The 14637-nt window shown below is 45.9% G+C and overlaps 1 protein-coding gene across 4 annotated transcripts in view; it reads left to right on the top strand.

Annotated features, from left to right (window-relative positions):
* LOC125181335 (transcription factor RFX3-like) overlaps positions 1-14637 on the top strand; it is a 232222-nt gene that overhangs the window by 61953 nt on the left and 155632 nt on the right. For 3 of the 4 annotated variants that reach the window (XM_066987566.1, XM_066987565.1, XM_066987567.1), the window contains one exon: positions 6700-6824. The exons of the other annotated variant lie outside the window; for it this stretch is intronic. In XM_066987566.1, coding sequence (XP_066843667.1) covers positions 6708-6824 — 117 coding nt within the window. In that variant the 5' untranslated portion in view covers positions 6700-6707. The remainder of the gene's footprint in view (positions 1-6699; positions 6825-14637) is intronic. 4 annotated transcript variants of the gene reach the window in all.

A 14637-nucleotide genomic window follows, 5' to 3' on the forward strand; every position in this document is an offset into this window, starting at 1 on the left:
GCCACATGGTGTGTGTCCCTGCTACTCTCTCCCTCGAACAGGAAAATACCGATTCGTAATGGCTGAAATATTACTCCATGTGGGTGAGGAGGGAGATGATTGTTCTACGAGGTGGTGGAGCCTTTGGAACAGTTTCTCCATAGCCAAGATGCAGGCCCGTAGTGGAACAGAGAGATTGTCTTCATATTTTTGAAGCTGGCAGGACATAGTATACACTGTTGGTGCCATCCCCTCATCCCAATGAATTCCTGCCAGCGTACTGGCATGTGATGATGGTACACTCCGCACAAATTTACGCCACATGGATGTTGTGCACTGGACTTCATCGGGATCTTGAGGTGTCTGGGCATTGTCCAAATCGCTATAAACCATCTCCAGCACAGCTAATTCCCGCAGATGCTGGAGACCTTTATCCATAGTGGCCCACTTGCCTACTTGATATACAATATCTTCCTTATGGGGATACCTTTCTTTCACAGCTGCCAGGAGTCGCCTCCAGAGGCTGAGAACCTGTGTCCCTCTCCCAATTACTTTGTCAATGACCCTTTCTCTAGAGAGGGATCCCAGCTGTTTGGCTTCATTGCCTTCTAATTGTTGGCTATTGGCCCCAGTGTCCCAGCATCAAAGCAGCCAGGTGAGGATGTGTTCACCTGGGTGTCGACTGTAATCCTTTCGTATTTCTCGCAACTCACTCAGGGATAGGGATCGAGTGGTTTCTGATTCCTTTATGATTTCCATCTCTTCTTCCTGCTGTTTTTGTGATGGCTCTGCTTTAGAGGTGCCTGCCTTTTCCCCTTCTCCCTCCTTCTTAGGAGAGGCTTCTTCCCTTACCAAACGAGCTGACTTCCATTTCCATTGTTTTGACTTGACTATGGGGGCGACTGATACCATCCATAGTTGGTTGATCCTCCGGGTCAGTCACAGCATGTGTTATCTGGTCATCAGATTCAGAGACTTCCTCCCTCTCTTCAAGGTGCTGGATGATGTTAAACAGTGTTTGGTAGGAGTAAGCTAGAACCCAGCACAATGCTGCAAGCTGCCGTTCTCCGGCATTATCAGGGTCAGGGCATACGACTCTCAAACATTCTATCAGGTTTTTAGGATTTTGCACTTGTTCAGGGGTGAAGTTCAAAACTATTGGAGGAGGCACCCGTGACAGGTACCTGCCGATATCCTCCCACACACCTTGCCACCTGCCACAAGACTGTTTTGGGACAGATTCCCAGATAAGCTTTCTAAACAATCGGCTAATCTTAGAGGGAAGAGGAAACCCGTTATTCAGAATTAGAAATATCACAGTATCACAGTATCACAGATTTCTAGGTTGGAAGAGACCTCAAGATAATCGAGTCCAACCTCCGACCTAACACTAAGTACTCCACTAAACCATATCGCTAAGCTCTACATCTAAACGTCTTTTAAAGACCTCCAGGGATGGTGACTCCACCACCTCCCTGGGCAGCCCATTCCAATGCTTAATAACCCTTTCGGTAAAGAAGTACTTCCTAACATCCAACCTAAAACTCCCCTGTCGCAACTTTCGCCCATTCCCCCTCGTCCTGTCACCAGGCACGTAGGAGAACAGACCAACCCCCACCTCTCTACAGCCTCCTTTAAGGTAACTGTAGAGAGCGATAAGGTCGCCCCTGAGCCTCCTCTTCTCCAGGCTGAACAAGCCCAGCTCCCTCAGCCGCTCCTCGTAAGACTTGTTCTCCAGACCCCTCACCAGCTTGGTCGCCCTTCTCTGGACTCGCTCGAGCACGTCCATGTCCTTCCTGTAGCGAGGGGCCCAAAACTGAACACAGTACTCAAGGTGCGGCCTCACCAGAGCCGAGTACAGGGGCACAATCACTTCCCTAGACCTGCTGGCCACACTGCTTCTTATGCAGGCCAGGATGCTGTTGGTCTTCTTGGCCACCTGGGCACACTGCTGGCTCATATTCAGCTGACTATCAACCAATACTCCCAGGTCCCTCTCAGCCAGGCAGCTTTCCAGCCACTCATCTCCCAGCCTGTAGCTCTGCTTGGGGTTGTTGCGCCCCAGGTGCAGGACCCGGCACTTGGCCTTGTTGAACTTCATACAGTTGACCTCAGCCCATCGCTCCAGCCTATCCAGATCCTCCTGCAGAGCCTTCCTGCCCTCGAGCAGATCGACACACGCACTTAGCTTGGTGTCATCTGCAAACTTACTGAGGGTGCACTGGACGCCCTCATCCAGATCATCGATAAAGATATTAAAGAGGACCGGCCCCAGTACCGAGCCCTGGGGGACACCACTAGTGACCGGCCTCCAACCAGATTTGACTCCATTCACCACAACTCTTTGGGCCTGGCTATCCAGCCAGTTTCTAACCCAGCGAAGCAATATATGGGTTACACATGGATATTCAAAATACTCAGAAACTGCTGTAATTAGCCCACTGTGAAAGAAGGAGGAGGTACCATTCCTGATATTATTCATAAACTGACTTCCAGATGAGGAAAGGAAGGCAGTGTAATTCTGAATATTCTCTAAAAGAGACCAAAATTATAACAACGCAGGGTCTAAATGCCAGATTAAACTCAAGGCCGGTCTTGGCAGCACAGCGGATTTAAAAAAACGAACACAGATTGTAGCACAGTCTCGGATTGGATATAGAGGAGAAAGGAGAACATGACACGGATTGCATGACACATGATCAAACAAGCCACTATTAACAGGACACTGAACATGGTGACTGGCAAGTAAGTGTGTTAGTTGTAAGAGTTTTAATCAATTCTACTGTTATCTCAACCCTTCGAGCCCCACGTTGGGCGCCAAAAAGGACCGTGGTGGTTTTACCATGCTAGGCAGCTGAACACCACAACTGCTCTCTCCCTCCCCCTCCTTAGAAGAGGAGGGGAAGAAGTAAAGGAAAGAACAACTCACGGGTTGAGATAAGGATGATTTAATTAAAGGGAAAAAAATAATTATTAAGGAAAGATTATTATTAATTAAACAATTTAACTAAACAATTTAACTAAACAATTAACAATTTAACTAAAGGGGAAAAAGGAAAGGGGAAAAGGGAGGGGGAAAGGGAAAAAGAAACAAAACAAGTAAAGGCTATGTGGAAGTGCAGAGGAAAGAAATTACTCTCTACTTCCCACAAATGAGCGATGCTTGACCACATCCTTGAAGCAGGGCCTCAACGCACGTAGCCGGTGTTCGGGAGGAGGACATACGTTTTCACGACAGCCCACCCCTCCCCTCTTCTTCCCTTTTCCACCTTTTATTGCTGAGTGTGACATCATATGGTATGGAATATCCCTTTGGTTGGTTTAGGTCAGCTGCCCTGGTGATATTCCTTTCTCACTTTTTTGCCCACCCCCTAGGGGGTTAGAGAGAGTCCTGATGCTGTGCCAGCACTGCTCAGCAGCAGACACAACACTGGTGTGATACCACTGCTGTTCTAGCTACAAGTGCAGAGCACAGCACTGTATGGACTGCTGCAGGGAAAGGGCACCATCATCAGTGCTGAAGACAGAGGTGAGGAAGGCATTAAATGTCTCTGCTTTGTATACACCCCTATTTGTGAGGTGACTGTTGTGGTTTAACCCGGCTGGCAGCTAAGCACCAGACAGCCATTTGTTCACCCCCCTGCTACGAGTGGGATGGGGGAGAGAATCGGGAAACAAAGTAAAAGCTGGTGGGATGAGATAAAGACAGTTTATTAGGACAGAAAAGAAAGAGAAATAATAATAATGATGATAATATTAATAATAATAATATGTTCAAAGCAAGTGATATACAATGCAATTGCTTAGCACCTGCTGACCGATGCCCAGCCTGTCCCCAAACAGTGATTCCCCACACACACACATATTAATTGTTCAGCATGATGTCATATGGTTTGGAATACCCCTTTGGCCAGTTTGGGTCAGCTGTCCTGGGTCTGTCCCCTCCCAGCTCCTGCTGCACCCCTAGCCTGCTCGCTGGCAGGACAGAGCGAGAAGCTGAAAAGTCCTTGTCTTAGTGTAAGCACTGCTCTGCAACAACTAAAACATCAGTGTTATCACTATTATTCTCATCCTAAATGCTAAAACATAGCACCCTACCAGCTACAAGGAGGAAAATTAACTCTATCCTAGCTGAAACCAGGACCATCCTCATCAAGTAACGGACCAATGTTTTCTCTGGTCCTCCTTTTGCTGTTAACATATTTAGAAAAGCCCTTTTTATTGTCCCCCACAGTACTGGCCAACTTCAACTAAAATTCACCTTTCACCACCCAAATTTTCTCTCTAAAATGGTAACAGCATCTCTATTTTCCTCCCATGTCACACGACCTCGCTTCTGGTGACCACACACTTTATTTTTCATAGAATCATAGAATCATTAAGGTTGGAAAAGACCTCCAAGATCATCTGGTCCAACCATCCCCCTAGCACCAATATCACCCACTAAACCATGTCCCTACGCACCTTTTCCAGCCTTTCCTTAAACACCCCCAGGGACGGTGAGTCTACCACTTCCCTGGGCAACCTGTTCCAATGCCTGACTACTCTTTCTGAGAAGAAATTTCTCCTCATTTCCAATATGAACCTCCCCTGGTGCACCTTGAGGCCATTCCTTCTTGTCCTATCGCTCGTGAAGAGGCCGACCCCCAGCTCCCCACAACTTTCTTTCAGGTAGTTGTAGAGAGCAATAAGGTCTCCCCTGAGCCTCCTCTTCTCCAGTATAAACAACCCTAGTTCCCTCAGCCGTTCCTCATAGGACTTGTGTTCCAGGCCCTTCACCAGCTAAGGTCCTTTTTCCACCTAAGCTTCCTTCTGCCCCACCTGCTTGATTTCCAACATTTTGGAAAAGTGACCAGCACCGATGGAGCTCGATGTCTTCAAAAGCCGTTTCCCAGGGGAACTTACTAATTAGTTCCCTGAGAAGCCTCATTTCTGCTCTCTCCATATCAAGGGTCGAATTTTTGCTGCCATTTTTTCTCTTGTCACTAAAGGCTTTAAATTCAACTGCTTCCTGGTCACTGTGGCTAAGACAGCCACCAATCAACACTTCACCCACGTGACCCTCCCTGTTTACAAGCAAGAGATCTAGGAGGGCACCTTTCCTATTTGTTTCTCTTAGTACCTGTACCCTGATTTGAGCAGAGAGGTTGGAGTAGATGATCTCAAGAGGTCCCTTCCAACCTTAACAATTCTTTGATTCCATGCAAAATTGAGGAATTCTGTAATTACTTGTATGTATAAGTCATCTTCAGTCTTCTTTCTGATACACTAAAAGTGTATCTTATACAGTACTCTAAATACTTTATAAGGCATTTTATTTGGGGTTCTTTTTTGACCATTTCTGTGCTCTATCCAGATTTTGAATACTCCTTAAAAATGTCAGTGCCACACCATCTTGCACATTTCTGGTGTGTGCCTAAGTATTTTAATAGGAGTAAAATCACTTTCCAGTTTCTGTTTCCTGTTTATAACTCCAATGATTACATTAACACTTCCTGCTAAAGCAAGCTTACTTGAGCCACTTTTTCATTATGTCTGTTACAATGCTTTTCAAGGTCTTCTTTTCAGGTTGCAGCCCTTCATTCTATCACCTGGTAGAGATTTAACTTTGCATTTGAAGATAAGGAACTTATAGTGCAACTCAATAAACCAGAGGAAGAATAGCTTTGAAAGATGGATAGTCATTTACAAGCTGATGGGAGGACTTTTTGATTTTTCTGAATTGTTCCTGAAGCCACATAAATAAGTGAGAAACGTTTCTGTAAATTTACATTATTAAATAAGATATTTTGAGTGTAAGTAAGGTAAGAGGAAACTAATTATTTCAGTATATAAAGATTTGAACCTTCATTTTCAGGTTCAGGGAAGAAAATAAACAGAAATTTATTTCTGGTATTGCATATTTTACCCATTGTGCTCTTACAGTACACTTTATTTGGTGTATAGTAGTTCTTTCTGAAAGCTGACAATACTGGAGGTACTATAATTTACTTTTATTGTGATTTTTATAGAAATTATTCTTCTAGTTCTTCAGAACTGTGATGAGTTGATACGAAATGTCTCCAGTGTTCAGTTTAATGCATTGATTTTTGCAAGTCTTTGTGTGAAGGCATGCTTAATTAAGAAGTAAATGTTTATATGGGCAGCTTCTAGAATTATGTTTGTACATATAGGCAGCTTAAAGTGTGTTGTCTTAATATGGTATAAGGTTTTGAGTCTCCTTTCAAAATTTGACAATAGTTGCACCTAATGTATACAAGTGTAGTTAGAAAAGAATCAGGTCTGTGAATGCATTTTTTTCTAGAAGTTATTTTACTCAAAGCAGTAAGTAGTTCTGTATGTACCTTGTTTGCAACTATATAAATGTATTTGCTGTTACAAAGCAGACTGTAAATTGTTTAAAAAAAATCTTGAAGTCCAAAGCTTATAGTATTCTCTCTTCTTGATGTGCTGCAAGCTCTAAGCAGACCTTAGATTAGACAAAGCAATAATACATAATGTGAAATTTCTAATATTTTAGGCCAAAAAGCATTTTAAGAAAATAAATTAAATGAAGTATATCCATGTACTCATGTAAGAAATAGTACAGGAAACAATCTTTAGCTAATCCCCAGATTGGTTTGGGGTAAATATTCTTCTCTTAAATCTGAATAAGGATAAGTGACAAAAAGCAAAAAAATTTGTGCTGAACTTCTAATTTTACATTTTAATTTTATTCAGAGACCACGATGCAGACATCAGAGACTGGGTCAGACACAGGTTCTACTGTGACTTTACAGACATCTGTGGCTGGCCAGGCAGCAGTGCCAACACAGGTAGTACAGCAGGTACCAGTTCAGCAACAGGTAGGTGCCTGTTAATTTTGGGAAAATAAAAAATCACAGCAAGACAGAAGGATGCATTTCAATAGGTGTAGTGAAGAACTGATTTTGTACAAGGCTGCTAAAGAAACTCTTTTCCCCTGTTTTTATCAATTTTATTTTTCTGCAACTAAAATAGCTACATAAAAAGACGTAGTTTTCAGGGTTTATTTCTTGAACTAGAATATTTGCAAACCACCAGAAATATATATGCACAATTCTAAAAGTGGATTACTATGAAATCTGTGTAATAGCTCATATAAATTTATATTAATTCAAGTTATTGAATATTCACATTGTGGTGGGTTAACCTTGGATGGCCACCAGGTATCCACCAAGCCACTCTCTCACTCCCCCTCCTCAGCAGGACAGGGGAAGAAAATTAGATGGAAAAGCTCATTGGTCAAGATAAAGACAGGGAGGTCACTCAACAATTACTGTCATGGTCAAAACAGATTCAACTTGGGGAAGATTAAGTTATTGCCCATTAATAACAGAGTAGGATAGTGAGAAATTAAAAACAAAACAAAACAAAACAAATATATACATATATAAAAACACCATCCCTCCACCCCGCACTTCTTCCCAGGCTCAACTTCACTCCTGATTCATCTACTTCCTCCCACCCAGAGTGGAGCAGGAGGGATGGGGAATGGGAGTTGCGGTCAATTCATAATGCTTTGTGTCTGCCGCTCCTTCCTCCTCACTCTCTTCCCTTACTCCAGCAAGGGGTCTCTCCCATGGGATGCAGTCCTTCGCAAACTGATCCAGCATGGGTCCTTCCCAGGGGCTGCACTTCTTCAAGAACTGCTCCAGCATGGGTCTGTTCTACGGGCCACAGTCCTTCAGGAATGGATGGCTCCAGTGTGGGTTCCCAAGGGGCTGCAGTTACTGCCAGAAAACCTGCTCCTGTATGGGATCCTCTCCATGGGATGCAGCTTCCTTCAGGCCAGATCCACCTGCTTTGGTCTGGGGTCCTCCATGGGCTGCAGCATGGATCTCTCTTCCAACGTGGTCCTCCATGGGCTGCAGGGGGACAACCTGCCCTACCATGGTCCTTTCCACAGGCTGCAGGGGACTCTGCTCCAGCAACTGGAGCACCTCCTCCTTCTTCACTGACCTTGGTGTCTGCAGAGTTGTTTCTCTCACATTTTTCTTATTCCTCTCCCTCAACTATGCCATCGCAGAGGTGCAACCAGCTTTGCTCATTGGCTCAGCTTTGGCCAGCAGTGAGTCCCTTTTGGAGCTGGCTGGAACTGGCTCTATCCAAGATGGGGACAAACAGGCTTCTGAAGCAGCCAGCTCAGCACACACTTCTTTGACATGATTAGTCACCTATAAAGCCCCTCCACTGTTAGAGGGAGTGGTGCATGGAGAGACTGAGGAGAAAAAAAGGTGAAAAAACAGGAAAGAAATGTGAAAAACTATGACTTTTGTCTAAGAATTTTCCTGTAGTATGTGCAATTTAGCTTTCACTGTTTTAGGTTCTTTGGGTGATATCTGATGATTTTTTTTTCAACATAAATTGGCTTCACAGTTTCAAAATCAACAGAATTTAAATTGGGAATAACTTCTTAAATCATGTAAGTCTCTGTGCTAATGCATCACTGTTGTCCTGGTTTCAGCTGGTATAGAATTAATGTTCTTCATAGTAGCTGGTATGGTCTGTCACCTTCACAGTAAAGAAATGCCCTCTCATATTCAGCCGGAACTTCCTGTGCTTCAGTTTTTACCTGTTGCCTCTCATCCTGTTGCTGGGCACAACTGAAAAGAGACTGGCTCCATCCTCTTGACACCCTCCCTTCAGATATTTATACACATAAATGTTTTAAACACACTGATGTTTTAGTTGTTACTGAGCAGTGCTTGCACTAAGTCAAGGACGTTTCTACTTCTCATATTGCCTTGCCAGCAAATAGGCTGGGGGTGTACAAGAAGCTAGGAGGGGACAGAACCAGGACAGCTGGCCCAGACTGACCAAAGTGATAGTCTATACCATAGGACATGCTCAAGAATTCTCAGAGGGGGAAACAGATTTTTGCGCAGGTGTTAGCAGGATTGATCAGTAGAGCTTTAAATTAGATTTGAATGTGTTAAAGGATTAAAACAGACTCACTGGTGATAAGCTATGGAAATGCATGCCAAAATTTGAGGGAATGCACACTAGTGAGATCCTTCAGTCTACTCCACAAGGTACTGGGTATGTTGAAGCACATTCAAAATGTTTCTACACTAATGCACGCAGCTTGAGAATAAGCAAGAGGAACTAGAAGCTTTGGCTCAGTCTCAGAACTATGACATCACTGGCATAAGTGAGACTTGGAGGGAAGAGTCCTGTGACTGCTGTATTCAGAAAGACTGAAGATGACTTACACATACAAGCAATTAGAGAATTCCTCATTTTTGCACAGAATCACAGAATTGTTTAGGTTGGAAGGGACCTCTTGAGATCATCTACTCCAACCCCTCTGCTCAAATCAGGGTCACCTAGAATAGGTTGCTCAGGGCCTCCATTAAGAAAGAAAAGATGGGTTATTGTCATAGGTGACAGCCTTCTGAGGGGAACAGACGGCCCAATGTGCCAACCAAACTCACCTCTTATAGAAGTTTGCTGCCTCTCTGGAGCCCGTGTTAAAAGTGTTACAAGAAAACTTCCTAGCCTGGTACAGCCCTCGGATTATTATCCATTATTGTTTTTTCATGTAGGCAGCAATGAAGTTGAGACAAGAAGTCCAAGGGCCATCAAAAGAGACTTCAGGGCCTGGGGATGATCGTTTAAGGGATCAGGAGCACAGGTAGTGTTTTCTTCTATCCTTCTAGTTGCAGGGAACGATACTAGAAGAAACATGCAGACCCACCTTATCAAAACCTGTCTCCAAGGCTGGTGTCACAGGCAGAATTTGTTTTTTTTTTTTGATCATGGGATGGTCTACACGACACCAGACCTGCTGGCATGTGATGGGATGCACCTTTCTCAAAAAGGGAAAAGGATTTTTACTCAAGAGTTAGCAGGGCTGATTGAAAGAGCTTTACACTAGAGTTGAAGGGTATAATGGATAAAAACAGGCTCGCTGGTGATAAGCTACGGGATGGCATGCCAGAATTTGAGGAACTGCATGCTAGCAAGATCCTTTAGTCTGCTCCACAAGGTGCTGGGTATGCTGAAGCACATTTGAAATGTCTCTACACTAATGCACACAGCATGAGGAACAAGCAAGAGGAGCTAGAAGCCTTGGCTCAGTCCCAGAGCTATGACATCATTGGCATAAGAGAAACCTGGTGGGAAGAGTCCTGTGACTGGTATGTTACGATGGATGGTTATAGGCTCTTCAGAAAGGATAGGCAGAACAGATGAGGCAGGGGGGTGGCACTGTATGTAATGCAGGGGCGGGACTATACAGAGCTTACAGTTGGCGATGATGAGGATGAGAGCCTCTAGGTAAGGATTAAAAACAAGCAAATAAAGTGGATGTTGCTGTGGGAGTATACTATAGACCACCTGGACAGGATGATGACACTGATGAATTATTCATTAAGGAACTGAGAACTACTTCTAGATCAGCTGCCCTTGTCCTTATGGGGGACTTCAATCTGCCAGATGTCAACTGGGAATATACTTGATACCAACAGGTCCAGGAGATTCCTAAAACACGTTGATGATAACTTCTTGGTACTGGTACTGAACGAGCCGACTAGGAAAGGAGCCCTCCTAGACTTGTTGCTTGTAAACAGGGAGGGTCTCGTGGGTGAAGTGGTGATTGGTGGCTGTCTTGGCCATAGTAAGCATGAAGAGGTCGAGTTGAAAATCTTTAGTCATAGGAGGAAAACTGCACCAAAACTTCAACCCTGGATATGGGGAGAGCAGACTTCACAGCGCTCGGGGAACTAGTTAGTAAGGTCCCCTGGGAAACTGCTTTTGAAGACATCGAGCTCCATCAGTACTGGTCAGTCTTTAAGCACTGCCTCCTAAAAGCACAGGAACAGGCAATTCCAAAATGTCGGAAGTCAAGCAGGTGGGGCAGAAGGTCATCTTGGCTGAGCAGGGATCTTCTTCTAGAACTTAGGTGGAAAAAGAAAGCGTATGGCCACCGGAAGTGAGGTCAGGCAACATGGGAGAACTACAGACATGCTGTTTGCCATTGTAGGGAGAAAATTTGTGTGGCCGAAGCTCAATTAGAGTTGAAGCTAGCCAGTGCTGTGGGGAGAATAATTTTTTTTTAAATACTGTTAACAGGAAAAGGAGGACCAGAGAAAACATCGTTCCGTTACTTGATGAGGATGGTCGCCTCACAAATAGGGACGTAGGCAAAGCAGAGACATTTAATGCCTTCTTCATCTCTGTCTTCAATGCTGATGATGGGCCCTGGGACCCCAGTTACCCTGAGTTGGAGGACCGTGACTATGGGAACGATAAAATCCCAGCCAACCCTGAACCTGTGCGGGATTTACTGCTCCAGCTGGATGTATACAAGTCTCTGGGGCCCAATGGGATTCATCCCAGGGTACTCAAAGAGCTGTCTGATGTCATCGCAAAACCTCTCTCAATTATTTTTCAACAGTCTTGGGAATCTGGAGAGGCCCCAGTTGAATGGAAGCTGGCAAACGTTGTTCTGATTTTCAAGAAGGGCAAGAAAGAAGACCCTGGTAATTACAGGCCTGTCAGTCTCACTTCCGTACCTGGAAAATTATGGAGAAGATTATTCTGGGAGTTACTGAAAAAACAGGGCAACCCTGGCTATGCATACAAACTGGGGGATGAAAGGCTGGAGAACAGCCCCATAGAAAGAGATCTGGGGTTTCTGATTGATGGTGAGTTGAATATGAGTCAACAGTGTGCCCTGGCAGCCAAAAGGGCCAACCATATCCTGGGGTGCATCAAGCACAGCCTTGCTAGCCAGTTGAGAGAAGTGATTGTCCCATCCTACTCTGTGCTGGTGCGGCCTCACCTTGAGTACTGCATACAGTTTTGGGCGCCACAATATAAGAAGGACATAAAACCATTAGAGAGTGTCCAAAGGAGTTCTATGAAGATGGTGCAGAGTCTAGAGGGCAAGACGTATGAGGAGCGGCTGAGGTCACTTAGATTGTTCAGCCTGGAGAAGAGGAGACTGAGAGGAGACCTCATGGTGTTCTGCAGCTTCCTCAGACCCTGGAGTCACTCCACTCAGGGAGCAGAGGGTGCTGATCTCTTCTCTCTGGTGACCAGTGATAGGACCTGAGGGAACAGCATGAAGCTGAGTCAGGGGAGGTTCAGGTTGGATATTAGGAAAAGGTTCTTCACCGAGAGGGTGGTCAGGCACTGGAACAGGCTCCCCAGGGAAGTGGTCATGGCACTGAGCCTGCCAGAGTTCAAGAAGTGTTTGGACAATGCTCTCAGACATACTGTCTGATATTTGGGTGGTACTGTGTGGAGCCAGGAGCTGGACTCAATGACCCTTGAGGGTCCCTTCCACCTCAGGAGATTCTATGATTCATTGCATCCTCCCTTCAGGTATTTATACACATTGATGAGATACCCCCTGGGCCTCCTCTTCTCCAGGCTGAATGGTCCCAACTCTCTCAGACTCCCCTTGTAGGATAGGTGCTCCAGTCCCTTAATCATCATCATTAATCATCTTTGCTGAACTCTCTCCAGTATGTCCATGCCTCTCTGGTACTGAGGCACCCAGAACTGGAGACAGTATTCCAAGTGTGGGCACACCTGCACTGAGTAGAGGGGAAGGATCACCTCCTGTGACCAGCTGGAAATACTTTGCCTTATGCAGCCCAGGATACCATTACCATTGTGGTTTAAGCTGGACAGCTAAACATCACACAGCCGTTCATTTACCGTCCCCCCCTCAGTAGGATGGGGAAGAGAAAGAAAAAAGTAAAAGACTGTGGGTTGAGATAAAGACAGTTGCTTAGGACAGAAAAGAAATAATAATAACAACAATAATAATAATGTTTACAAAACAAGTAAATCACAATCAACATTGGGATTAGTAACTATTAAACTTATTTAATACTTATAACAATTTTGTTTTAACATGCTTTTGTCAGATCTGTCGTTATCTCAACTCTTCATGCCCTACACTGGGCACCAGAAGGGCTGTTGTGATTTAACACGTCATGCATCTAAGCACAACACAGCCGTTCGCTCACCCATCTGCTCCCAGTGGGATGGAGGAGAGAATCGGCGGGAAAAAAAAAGTAAAAGCTCATGGGTTGAGGTAAAGACAGTTTAATAGGCCATAAAAGGAGAAATAATTATGATGATGATAATAATAAGTTCAAAGCAAGTGATATACAATGCAATTGCTTAGCACCCGCTGACCGATGCCCAGCCTGTCCCCGAACAGTGATTCCCCCCCCACACACACATATTAATTGTTCAGCATGATGTCATATCATAGGGGTTTGGAATACCCCTTTGGCCAGTTTGGGTCAGCTCTCCTGGGTCTGTCCCCTCCCAGCTCCTGCTGAACCCCCAGCCTGCCCACTGGCAGGACAAAGTGAGAAGCTGAAAAGTCCTTGTCTTAGTGTAAGCACTGCTCTGCAACAATTAAAACATCAGCGTGATATCAACATTATTCTCATCCTAAATCCAAAAGACAGCACCAATACGAGCTACTAGAAGGAAAATTAACTCTATCCTAGCAGAAACCAGGACAGCCTTTTTTAGTGGCAAGGGCGCATTGCTGGTGAGCACCAATTCAACTTGTTGTCCAGCAGGACCCCCAGGGCCTTTTCTGCCGAGCTGCTTTCCAGCTGGGTGGCCCCCAGCATGTACTGATGCATGGGGTCGTTCCTTCCAGATGCAGGACTTGGCACTTCTTGTCGAACTGCATGAGGTTCCTGTCAGCCCATTTCTCCAGCCCGTCCAGGGCCCTCTGGATGGCAGCACGACCCCGTGAAAACCTCACAACAAGGGAAAAGGATCGTCAGAGGCTGACGAGGAGTGGGCGTGGCCAGCAATAACGGCGGCAGATTTAAACGCAGTCTAACCGCCACCAGTAATTACTTGCCGAGGCGATCAGCTCCGAACGAGTGCATTCCGCAGCGGAGTGGGGGGTGGCGGCGTAAAGGGTTTTTTCCTGAGACGGGGAAGCCCCGGGGGAGCGCAGAGACCTGCCGAGGGTTGGGAGCTCACGCGAGAGCGGCTGTCAAGGCGTGGGCGGGGCCAGCAGTAACTGCGTCCACCCCCCACTCCCCCATAAGTAGCCCCTAGGGAGCGAGGGCGGCTAGGAGCATGGTGATTGGGCAAACAAGGTGTGGTGTGTCAGTTTGTGAAGAGGGTGACTGACCGGAGGGTGCCCTGTGAGGTAGGGGTGTTCCACTGGCTGAGCAGGAGATGCCAAATACACCTCTCACCCAGATCTCCACAGGCCAAGGACATGCACCTTACCTGATCCTCAAGGCAGAATGGTGGGCACACTTGTCTCAGGGCAAAGGCTGTGGCTCTGGCGGTGTGGTGTGCATCATCTACCCCAGCGGTGGCTGATGCCTCCACCCAGACAGCTACTGAGGCTACAGTGCAGATTTCTGACTGCTGGAAATGCCTAGATCTTTCCCCTGGGGCAGGGGCAGGGACAGGTAGCAGACCTGCCTGCAAAAGGTGTGCCCAGATGGAGGACCTCCTGCACCAGGTGGCTGAGCTGCAGGAGGCAGTGAGAAGGCTGAGTAGCATCAGGGAGGCTGAGGAGGAGTTAGACAGCTGGATCCTAGCACAGTCTGCAGGGGACCCACAGCCCATGGCCAAACAGCCTGAAACTCCCCCACTGACACTCAGAGAAGGGAGGGAGGCCAGTAACACTGG

Source organism: Anser cygnoides, chromosome W (genome assembly GCF_040182565.1).
Source record: "Anser cygnoides isolate HZ-2024a breed goose chromosome W, Taihu_goose_T2T_genome, whole genome shotgun sequence".
NCBI classification, from domain to species: domain Eukaryota; kingdom Metazoa; phylum Chordata; class Aves; order Anseriformes; family Anatidae; genus Anser; species Anser cygnoides.